Here is a 12,134-nt window from a genome sequence, read left to right as displayed (position 1 = left end):
CAATTTTCTGTTTTATTGATTTTTCACCAAAAAAACAGTATTTTTTGAAACTCAGAATGAGTTTTCTGTTTCTTTCACTGAAGGAATATTATGCCCAAGTGCTCACAGAGAGTAGTTTGCAACAGTGTTTTTCCTTAAAGCAAAAACCTGTTTCCTTGGTTTTGCCCACATTCCGTACGTTAACTCCCCTCCACTTTTCTCTGTCACACAGTTAGACTGAGCAATATGAAAGAAAAGATGCTGAGGGGCACAATCAGAAGAGTAGCTGACTAGTACAGTAGGAGCTGTGTATGTGCTTTTTTCAACATAAGCAAGCAAGCACCTAGGTGTTGTAGAGGGGCATAGAACTTTTATTGTTCTATGATTTTTCACCTAAAAAGAGTATGGGCCTGGTGCAGGGTTTTGTTAATGGCCTGGGGTTTACTTCTGTGGTGTTTCACTGTAGTTTAGGTTTTCTTCCCACAAGGTCCACGATTAGTTCCATGCTGTGCCACAGCTAGTGGCACACCTCTAGTCTAATATAGATCACTTGCAATATAAGTGATATCTTAAATCTACTTGGATAATCTTATAGTTTTAATGTTTAGATAAACATACAGAACGTACTTTTCTCATGAATAAGACAGAAGTTTTCTAAGCAAAACAAGATTTTTTCCTGGAGGAAATTGTATCACAGAATCAGTATTTGAAACAGGTTTGTTTGACTGACTAGTATCTACTAGTATATGCTGTCCGGAGGGACCGGACAGCGGGGCACAAACAATACACAAGGCTTCTGAACTGTATATGGGGTGACCTGTCTCAGTGATACTTTATGTTCATTGCCTCTTGTCCTTTCACAAACTGAAATACAGGGTAGTCCATATAGGAAAAAAAACACTTTTACTGGGAAGGTGGTTTAACTGGAGCAGGTTGCCCATGGAGTTTTTGGAGTCTCCATCTTTGAAGATATTAAAACCCCAAATACACATGGCCCTGAGCAACCTGCTGTAATTGACTTTGAGCTAAAGGGTTGGATAAGATGATCTCCAGAGTCACCGTCCTTTATCAGCCATTTTGTGGTTCTCTGACTGTTCCATTCTTTTCAGTAAGAGATGAAAGTGAGAATTGCTCTGGTGTAGAGACCAAAATAAAGGGGTAGATACTATTCTGTAATGGGTGATTGTTAAGTTTCTTTTTCCTTGTTAAATGCGTGCAGTTGAAGTATATACAGTGATGGAACAACTGAGGCATCTTGGACTTCTGCCATTAAAGAACACATACAGTTTTCAAACCCTCTCTTTCTCTCTTAGATTACTTGTTGTCAATAAAAGCCGTGTGGGAGGTACTGAAATTACATGTTCCACAGTAGATGTAGAGAAGAAGAATGATATCAGAATAAATTATTCTAATGAACAGCACTTGTCTAGTTTAACTTTTTATCCTCCTTTTCTGAAGGCAGCTATGACAGTGCTGCAGTCCTTGTTCTGTCAGTCGAAAAGACTGGGGGAATGTGAGAAGTCTCATGTAAATTTGATATTGTCCAGAATTTTTGCTGCTTCAGTATTTCAATTAAAGAGTCCTGTGGCTTAATGGATAGGAAGGAAAATCTTTCCCTGGTAGTGGAAAGCAGGAACACTGTATATTATTTCTTTAGCATGGCCTGAACATGTAAAAATCATTTTGCTTTTTCTAAGTTTTGAATACATTGTTAACAACTTCACACAAACAGTTTGCATTAGCTTGTGCAACTGCAAACGTGCATCCAGCTAATGCAACATTTGCCGCAGAGCTCCCCCAGATTACCTAAAAGTGTTGAGGGGTGGGAGGATGAGTAAGAATCCCTGAACAGAAAAGCTGTGCTTGCTATCACATTTCAGACAACTGCAGTTCTGTCCTTAGCTAGTGTATTTTTCTTGGATAAGCAGCCGTAGAAACAGTTGTATGTAAAGATGAGACATCTTTGATATCATCAGGCCTTTGTAGACTGTGTAATAAGGAGAGCATCCTGCACAGGTAGTGTAGCCATTGCCTACAACACGTTTTTTACAGTAAGAACCTCTTAACATATTCCTCTTAAGACACATACTGTTTCTTTATCCCTGTGGTCACTAACAAAATGCCTGCATTGGAAATTCATGGTAAGAGCTCCAAAAATACAGGAACCCAGGTACAGCTGTGACACACATGATAGATGGCATGGCCATGTAGTGTAGATCTAGTAGTTTCTAGAAGCCTTTCATAAAGCTACTGTGGGGAAAGGAGAAGAGGACTAGGAATAGGGCCATTGGTATTCAGGTAAATGTAGAAAATTATCTTGTCTGAGATGGCTTTTTGATTGCCAAGAGAACTACTGCTGTGCCAACTTTTGCAAATACGTGTTCATTCGACCCTAGTATTGAAACACTTTTTTGCAGCACTGAAAAAGTAAAACTAAGGGAGGAGGCGGAATATAGTGTGTAGGGTAACATACCAACTTGTGAATTTTGGGATCTGTTCTTCTAGTGTCTGTTATGTCTGTGCTTCATACAACCCATTTGACAGAAGCAGTGATTCATGCTTCTCTCTGTCTGGGGTACCTGTCATTTAAGAGATAAATATACACAGGATAATGAATAGAATGATTCTGCCGTAGTTGTGGACATTATGTTGTTTGTACTACAAAAGCTCACTTGCAGAAGTCTGTTAGTATTTAATGTTCATACTGTGTTTTAAATATTAAATGTGCTAGCTAGAACCTCAGTGAGTGCTGTCCTTTTAAACCCAGGTGTGGTATTTTTATCATAGAGTGTGCTCAAGAGTGGGGAGAGCTGTGCAGGGAGAGCAGAAGTACCTGCTACCAAAGCACCAAAAGATCAAGGTTTAATTCAACAAATTTCGCTTTTGGGAGGCAAGACTGAAGGTTTCAGGGCACTGTTAATCAACTGTGTCATCCTTTATCTGTAAATCACTTTTCATTTCAACTCACCATGGATTTATGAATCTACTCACAAATGATGACTGTTCTGTCATAAGCCCGTGACTTAGCATAGGCAATATTTCTGAATCTGCTTTCGTAAATTTATTGCTGTGCTTTTGTATTAGAATTTCTATCACATGGACCACCCCTTTTACTGTATTTGCATTTTCCCTATCCAGAGTGAAACCCTGATTTTAGAAGTGTTGTATAAACTAGAGCTCTTGCAGCACATTAATAATATTTTATCCACAACTTAGATATTTTGTAGCATCTAAATAGTTGCAGCCATAGATAAATCAGAGAATGATGTATGTATGAGAAGTTCAAAATCTAGAAGTAAATAGAAAAAAATGAACAATTACTGAGCAAAATGTAAGAAGAAGAAAAGAATAAAGTAGTATTTGAAGTAATCTTAGAGTCTGTGATTACATGAGCAGGAGTATTTTCTGAAACATCCTGCATGACCTGACAAATCAGATATGCCAAGCGTGAGATATTTTTCAGATATTCTGTTAGCAACCACTGAACCCCAGTCAACACAGAAAACTATTTAAACAAGGCAGTGAAATCTTTGCTTTTCTAAATAGGATCATAACTTACAGCATAGGTTTTCCTTGTAACAGTTTTTAGTATGTTCCCTTTAGAGTGGAGTTCACCCATAGATGCTTCATTTGACCCTTAGCCCTGGTAACTAATTCCTTCAGAGCATGAAGTCATGCCTAATTTCTTCTTCCCTATGCCAATAAAGTCCTGTGCGGCCCAGCTTCAGCTCTTGTTCCAAAAACTGCCTTGCAGATGCCCTGTGTGGACTTAGCTAGGTTCAAGACCTAGTTGAGTAGGTAATAGTAACCTGTTGCCTTATTTTGCGGGCTAAGCATAACAACAGGTCAATACCTGCTTCTGCTGTAAACAAAACAGTTATCTATTGTGAGTGAAATTCTGCTGCTGATTGGCAGGAGGTTTCAAACTTTCTGAGCTTCCAGAGATCTTCTTTGCTCATATCTTTGTGACATAGTCCTTGAAAACTGCATTTTCCACAAATAACCATTAAAATAACTAATACTATCTTTAGCTCTTAATGGAGACTAAGTAAGATGGTAAACAAAAGAGATTTGGGCAAAATCCTCTCTTGGGAGTACCCTTAAGCATGAGTTGTTAATAGTGACAGATAGTGTAAGTGTATAATATAAAAAGCTTTGAATTTTTTCACCCTTTTCACTCTTTTAACTCTGAAATTTTGGATCTCAGCACATCAAAAGCAAAGAAACATGTAGATGTGGTTTATCAAAACTGTGAACACAGAACATTGCCAGTGTTCTCAAAGTATTGAGTGTGAGAGATTGATCAAATAATTTGCAGCACTAGCTTTCATTTTTTTTTCCAGATACTGACTTTTCCATCTGCAGCGGGAAGTTCCAGTTCCAGAAATGCTACAAGCTAGTCTGCTGAAAGTGGAGCAAGTTGCCTTGCAGTGACAGAGGGAAACTGCCTGACTGTAAATAGTTCCTTAGTGTCTAAAGCTGCAGTTTGAGAAAAATTTGGTTTGACACAAGCTCTCAACAAAACTATAAAAATACCTGCCATTTTCCTTCCCAGTCATACTGAGCTCAGACTCAGGTAAAATAATTGGCGAATATTATTTCCATAACCTGGTTCTCTCTTCCAGCTTTCCAAAAGTAAACAAGTAGAAAATCTCTGAAGAAAAGTTAAGAAACAAATGAACACTTGAAAGAGGATTTTAGGGGCTGTCAAATTTAGTGCTAATTGCTATACTAAATCCAGATCTTCAGAGAAGCTTCAGTTATGGTATTTTTTTGAAAGATGTACAAATTCTGTGACCATGAAGAGGTTCATGTAACTATTAAGAGTATATATATTTTTTGGACATGGATGTCATGTTCTGTTGGTCACACATGGAATTTATAGTACATCTCAGAGAAGCTCTTATATAGGCATAGTTTGACCCCAAATCTACAGACTTCCTCCTCAGTCTCTTTGTTTGGCAAAATACACAGTCCTCAAAAACCAATAGTCCTGATAAACAGTCAACTTGTCTTTCATGAGTTTTATCAAATATTCATCTCTTCTGATAGCATTTTAACTCCAATTTAATACTGATACTGGAAGATCAGTTTATTAAGTTTCTATTGGCATTCAAAAAAATAAAACCAGTGAAACTTTAAATTATTTAACACTTTTATTTAAATACATGTTTCCAAATAGAGAGCTATTGAATTACCTTTAAGTCTTCCATAATAAATACTTCCATTTTCAGTCTTCGGAATGTTAATGTCTAACTTTCAGTCTTGTTTCCCTTCTGAGCCAATATACAGAAGGTGTGATGCTAACCAAGAGCAAAAACTTTATTCCAAAAGGTGAAAGCAGACAGAAACATGAATAACTGAGAAGGAGAGAAAAACCTGATAGTTTAGTTTTTTGAAAATTTTGTGCTGTATGTATGAAGATACTGATATGTGACTGTGTGCCTGCAGATATTGTTAATTATACCATCTATATGTGATTATTGTCTTGCCAAAGGAACGAATACAGCTCTAGGTAGTTGGTTACTTCTCTTCTTAGTGTAAGCCTCCACCTGGAAGTTTTTTACTATGTGGCTGTGTTATTGCACTGTAAGTCTAAAAGCAAAGGAAGGTATACCCTAGGGCAAATTGCTATTTACATCTATGCAGTAATCTGGTGGGTTTTCAGAACTCTGTCAATCATTTTGAAGAGTGTTAAAGGAAATATAACCCACATAGCAAGTTTGGTAAAGAACAGTTGAAGAAAGAGAGGAAATGTTATGGCTTTCCACGCACAATGAAATCTGCATTGGCTGATGGGATGTGCAGCTTAGCCCTCAGAAAGGTAGGGCTTGAGGCAAGCTAGCACCTTTGTTAAAAAAAACAAACAAACAAACAAAAAGAGAAACACAGCAGAAATCCCTTTAATAAATGATGTTTTGTTCCTCTTGAAATGCGTGTGCTTTGGAGCCTGCTGATAGCAAAGGCAAACGTGTATATCTAAAATGTTTCTTTGACATTCTGCTTAGGTGTGCATTTGTCAGAGGGCCTAGTTTAAGTATGTTAAATACAACAAGCTCAAGCTTCACATATTCCAGGAAAAAATTACTGCATTGAAAAAAACTGACACTCAGGATATTTAAGGGTGTTTTGATATATGTTATACACCAAGTGACACCTTGCTTTTGGATGATGGAAAGTTTTGCTAATTGTATTGGGGGTGACTGGAAAGCATATAATTCAGAATATGATTAAACACTTTCAAATTTTCTTCAGGAGTGACAATTTCCATTTGGGTTAAGGTATTAATCTATTTCATCTTTTCAGTGACAGTCTTGTTTCCATTTTATTCATTATTTTTAGTTGCTAACAACTTTCTTTAATATTACAGAATTGCTATGGTATAAGTAGAATGCTGTTTTCTATTTCATTTCATGCTTGCTCTCGGAATTAGTAGGAGAGAGAAATTCTTGGAAACTGGGACAAGATCTATGTGAAAGCAGTTGCTCAAAGCTCAAGATGTGTCAGAATCAAAATGCAGTGAACATATGTTGAAATCTGGCCTTGTAGGCGAGTGATTAAACAGGATCTTGCAGCAAACTTGCTTTAGTACAACTGCATTTCTGGCTTTAAAATGAATCCATATTTTTAAGGTTTGTGGCATTAAAAAAGTATTTATGTTATCTCTATATTGGCCACATCGGAAAATTAAGCAGTAAAAGGGAAATGTTAGAGTGGCCAACATCAGGACAGGTTGCTTAAAGAGGCTGTGGAATATCAGTCTTTGGAGATAGTTTGATCTAGGCCACAGCTGACCCTGAAGAACATGACCAAGCATTGTCTTCAAAGCCAGCTTTGCTCTGAGCAGGAGGAAGGACATGTTCTTCATTATTCTGTGATTCTAAAGAGCACAGTAAAAATGGCATTATGCATTATCTAATCATTTGGAGGCTGCAGATTCCATTTAATGATTTCCTAAAAAAAAAGCAACAGAAGAAGCAATTTTAGATTTCATTCTCGCTTTTTTTTTTTTTGATTACATATCATCTGAATTTTAGACCAAATGGCATTGACTAAGATTTATGCATCTTTTGGGTTAAAACAAAAAGTAGCTCATGCTGTTTTTGCAGAGGACTAGCAAATTTGAAGCTTGAAGTCTTTGTAACATAATCTAAAGTGTTACCTAAATCAACGAAGTCAGCTGAATAGTTCCAGGAACATCATTCAGCTGTAGATTTTTGTCTCTAATTATAATTTAATTTAATGAGCTAATTTAGAATAATCACGGAATTTAATAAAGCCTTTCTGTTTTTCAATATGACATAATGTATGGAAAAATGATTAGACATCTAAATTACATGCTGTCTTCTCATTTAAAACTGATAGCCCTTCATTACCCTTGCTTCTCAAAACTGACTCAGAAGTGGAGAGGTGCAAGCTCATGTTTGCAAGTTCACTTTACAGATGGAACATTTAAAGACAAAGCTTTTTGTATTGTTTTCATCTTCTTTTGGAATGACTTTTTCTTTTTGGGCACTGTGAAAATATTGGTGCAGAAAAGTCAAGGAAAAGAACAAAATTGTCTGGGCTATGAACTGACAAGTGCTAAAGTTTTGAACTTGTGCATGTGTGTGTTTTTTCAACCACTTTGAAATAGGTAAGATTTTCAAAGTATCTAAGAGGGAGTTATTTACACACTTCTGCCCAAACATTGTTGCTATTCCTGGTCGGTAAAGATCTCTCTTAGTCCTACGCAGGTCAAAATATTTCATGTGATGTAAGCTGGGATGGTGTCACTGTCTCAGCTTGCTAAGAGCTGGTGCTGATGGAATTTATATTGGTAGAAGAATTAAAAAGACTAGAGACAGTATTAAAACAAATGGGCTCATTTTTCTTCCCAGTGGAGCCCTATTTTGACTATCTGAGGTGGCAGTACAATTGAGTAGCTTTCTTCAGATACAATCTACAAGGGATCAGCACATCTACTGAGTCAGTTAATTTTTTATATTACACTTGATTGTTGCTGTATTGCTGTAATTCATCCCCGTGGCCATGTTAATATTTGCTGCTTGAGAATGACTCAGCTGTGAGGCGAAAAATCCCTTGGATTGAAGCTGAGCCTCAGCCTCCTGCATGTGAGCTCAGGTGTATGGGAAGTGGGGAGGAGGAAATGCAAAGCAAAGCAGCTCTTTGAATTGAAAAGGGAACCTTGTAAGTTGGGGTGAGGCTTTGTCTTATCTGCCAGGAACAGGATTTGGGATCACAGGGCTGTCAGTGCTTTTGCTTAGGTTATTTTTGTCAAGTGGCACAGAAGTTTTGATTTTTGTTTTGATTCATGGTAGGCTGAAATAAAAGGTTTTAGTACTCAGACACTTTAAAGTGGTCTTTTCTTAGTTTCAGCATGAATGCATGTGTATATCTTTATAGAATACTAAAATTCAAAACAACCAAAATCATGTTTTTAAATTTTGGTGTGCTAATTACAGAATTATTTTTTTAAAATCACTGGAGTGATGATGACTATCTGACTCAGAGTTTTTTAACAGAAATGACTATAAAATGTGTTAATGTGTTGTCATTTTAAATAAGCTAGGATCTTAAGTATAGGAATAATTTCCATCCTGTCTCATTACGTAGGCAATGGGTTGGTTCATGGGAGTGCATCCATTGGAGGGAGATACTTCGAGTCAAAACTAAAATATTTTTTGTTTCACAATATTTATTTGTGAGTCTTTTTCCCACTTGTGATTTAGTACAATCTTATTGGCATCTTTAAAAATATTAGGCCCATTTCTGAGCAAATTGTCTGGTATTCTAAAGACCATCATATAAATGCCTTCACACTGCATTAGGCAATATGTTAATTTGCATATATATGTCAAGAAGACCTTAATTAGGCAATGTATTTGACATGCGTGGGCTGTGTAGCTTCACTATCTTACTAATCAAAGGGAGACATTCCTTCCTTATTAGCAGAATTAAAGAAGAGCGACCCATTCAGAGGAAAAACTTCAGATGTTTTGGCAAACTAATTTGCGTTCTATTTTGAAATGTTTCACTGTGTGCTTTTGCTTTACAGATGAACTAAAATTACCTTTTTTCTTAGGCCTAGAAGTCTGTTTGATGGTGTTAGCTGGTGATGACTCCAGTGTTCACAACTTTACATTGCTTTTATGATAACAATGTGGTTGAAACATTGTATTTTCACTTCTTCCATTTTGATTTTCTTGTAGACATTCCAGCAGTCTTCTCTACAGCAGAAAAGTAAAAAGAAGAACAAAGGTAAAAGTTAAATTTGTTATCCTGTATTGGTAGGAAGGGAATTAGCCAACATTAAAACTTTTGAGCTCCAATCAAGTGATACGTTGAGAATGTGTTAGTCCATTGCTGATGTCTTGTAGTTTCCTAATGCTTCTCTACTTGCATGTATCTACTGCTAGAGGCTAGCCTTTTTGAGGCCAGGGTTGTTTTTTCCATCTGTGCATGTAATGCCATTCTGCAGCCTTTGCTCATTATCTTAGCTGTGAAGTACTTTATGTCATAGTAAATTGTCCTCCTTTCATTTAGAAGTACAACGGCCTTAGGAATTGTTTAGTTGCAAAAGGAGCTGCAACATGAGGCTTTTTAATACTCATGAAGTACTTACATAGTTGTATTTGGCAGCTGGGTGTGAAAGTACATGCGTTTTCATACTGTGTGCTTTAATTTGATGTGAAGTATCAATTTGTTGAAAATTACAAAGAGCCGTTTTTCTTATTATTAAATACCTTGCCTTTCTTTTCACTATAATGTCTTCTTTCTGTCTGGTTTTTTTTTTTCCTGTCATATCCATAGAGTATGACGTCTGTGAGGTGCTGGTTTGTTTTGGTTTTTAAATTAGGGGGCCTGGTATGGACTTTGTAGTTGAAATAGGATGTTTGTAATAATTTATTCATGGCAAATTGAGGTTTAAATTTTGAATTAATTTTCTTAAGCATATATATAATGCTTTCTGGCTAAACAGTCTTTTTGACTTAGTGGACAAGTCAAATGCTTTCACATCAACTCATCATTTTCAGCTCCTATTCCTGGTAAAAGCAAAAGACGGATCTCATGTAAAGATCTTGGTCGAGGGGACTGTGAAGGCTGGCTTTGGAAAAAGAAAGATGCCAAGAGTTATTTCTCCCAGAAATGGAAAAAATACTGGTTTGTCCTGAAGGATACATCTCTATATTGGTATATCAATGAAGAGGTAAGCATCTGTGGCCATTTTCTCAACAAATACCCTGTGTAGTGCTGTTGTCATGATTGAGTGGGAAGCCAGTGCTTTGAGTGCTTATATATGTCAATAACATTATTCACCCAAATAATCATACTGAAATTAATATGAACTGCCTGACTGAAGTACCATTAAGGTACAGAAATATTTGGTCCTTCAAATTCACCTTTTACTAGTAGGAGCAATAACACACTTTGTGTCCTGCTCTCACCAGTTTAGAATAAACCTATGCTCAAACCTGAAAGGGAAAAAGGTTGTTACTTAATCCTGTCATTCAAGTTTAGTCATCAGAATGTAAACTCTCATAATGTTGCTGCCTGGTGTTCCTTATTTATCTGTGCTAGTGGAATCACCAAAACCTCTGGCAATTAAGATGCTTTTGTTTTCTCAGTTGTGTTCTCCTGTCATTCCGTCTTTGTAGCTATTGACACAATTTCAGAGCTTGCATATGCTGAACTTCAGAGTGCTGGAGCAGCCCAGCTGAGTTGTGTACAGCTTTAATTGTGCAACATGTTCTGCAGGAGTACACATTTATTTACATCAGCTTTAGCAAAAAAGCTTTTTGCCACTGAGCTAGGAAACCTTAAGTTTAAACCCCCTTAGTCTCATTAGTAAATATCCTGCGATAAAAGCATTGCCAACATGTGAGCGCACTCGGTCCTGGACTGGTTCTTTAGATTGCTGCAAGCATTTGTACATAAACTTTTTAAAAAATTGTGATCCCCATTTGTTTCCTGAGCAGACAGAAAGCTGCTCCATGAACAGTTACTGAAGCCTGTATTCCCACAGACTCATCCCATTTGTGCCTTGATCCCGGCTTCAGATCAGTAACCCTAACTCCTCTCCATCCTCCCTCTGCAAGGTCTACTACAAGGTCTTCATCAGGTTGCTAATCCATGTTTACAAGTATGATGATCATCTGATCACACTGTCACAACTGATGGTCATCAGCTGTGGGCAAGGGAGCAGGTGGAGCCGCTGAGTTGTGCCTTACTGTCCTTTGGAGAGGATGGTGGTCTGAGCGCCTCTATCTCCCCTTTGTCCCAGATTTCCCTGAGACTTGCTAAGACTCAGTTATTTTTGAAAGGCCAGGTCCCTCACCAAAGTGCCTGCAGTCACCAGTAGATTCAAAAGCTGACAGAGGGAGCCTCAGTGGCAGATGGACAGACACCCAGTGTTCTTGCCATAATTTTGTTCCCTTAGACAGCCATGCAAAACAGAAATAGCAAGATTATTCTAAACAGTGTCCTTTCAATTTTAATAGACCTGCTAATGCAGAACTGGTTACAACCTTGTACCTTCCGTAGAACCTTCCACTGGAACTGGAATTCTAGTTGCAGTTTTATATGCTGATTTGTGTATTTTATTTATTTTTAATAAAGCGTATAGTCATATAGATTGCCTATGTAGCATAAATAATGATGGTGATTCTGAGAAAAAGATGTAACTGTGTGGAATTCCTTAACATACACTTGTGTTTTCTACAGCTTCAGTTTTATGACTGTCTTAATTTCTCACGCAAAGTTACAAGCAGTTAAATAAGAGAATCTGTGTTATTGATGTATTAGCAGCTTAAAAATAAGGAATGCTTTCCAATCATGAAAAGCCAAGGGAGATTGAATATCTGATGAATTATGTGCAAGTCTTTAAAGGGGAGGGAAGGAAGGTCAGATATCTTCTCTCTCGTCTGTTGGAGAGCAATGAAAGTAGCTGAAGAGATATCATCCCTCCTAGCTATGATATTATATTAAGATGGTAAACTGAACAGCCCACACTGAAGTTGATTTTTTTTTTTCCCTATTTCCTACAGAAGGCTGCAATTCCTCTTACTAATTAGTCCATCTTTCCCCAGAATTAACTAATTGCAATAACTAATTGCCTGAATACATTTGGTCAATTTGTATAGTTTACATGCTGG

At 37.2% G+C, this 12,134-nt stretch overlaps 1 protein-coding gene across 1 annotated transcript in view; it reads left to right on the top strand.

Moving 5' to 3' along the window:
- CNKSR2 (connector enhancer of kinase suppressor of Ras 2) overlaps positions 1-12,134 on the top strand; it is a gene marked incomplete at its 5' end in the record, with an annotated part of 181,132 nt that overhangs the window by 114,439 nt on the left and 54,559 nt on the right. The window contains 2 exons of the mRNA XM_008942174.1: positions 9,192-9,240; positions 10,017-10,189. Of these exons, the coding sequence (XP_008940422.1) occupies positions 9,192-9,240; positions 10,017-10,189 (222 nt within the window). The remainder of the gene's footprint in view (positions 1-9,191; positions 9,241-10,016; positions 10,190-12,134) is intronic.

The sequence above is a fragment of the Merops nubicus genome, unplaced genomic scaffold, assembly GCF_000691845.1.
Source record: "Merops nubicus isolate BGI_N331 unplaced genomic scaffold, ASM69184v1 scaffold7606, whole genome shotgun sequence".
NCBI classification, from domain to species: domain Eukaryota; kingdom Metazoa; phylum Chordata; class Aves; order Coraciiformes; family Meropidae; genus Merops; species Merops nubicus.
Note: the sequence above shows the minus strand (reverse complement) of the source record. Positions and strands in the feature narration are given on the sequence as shown.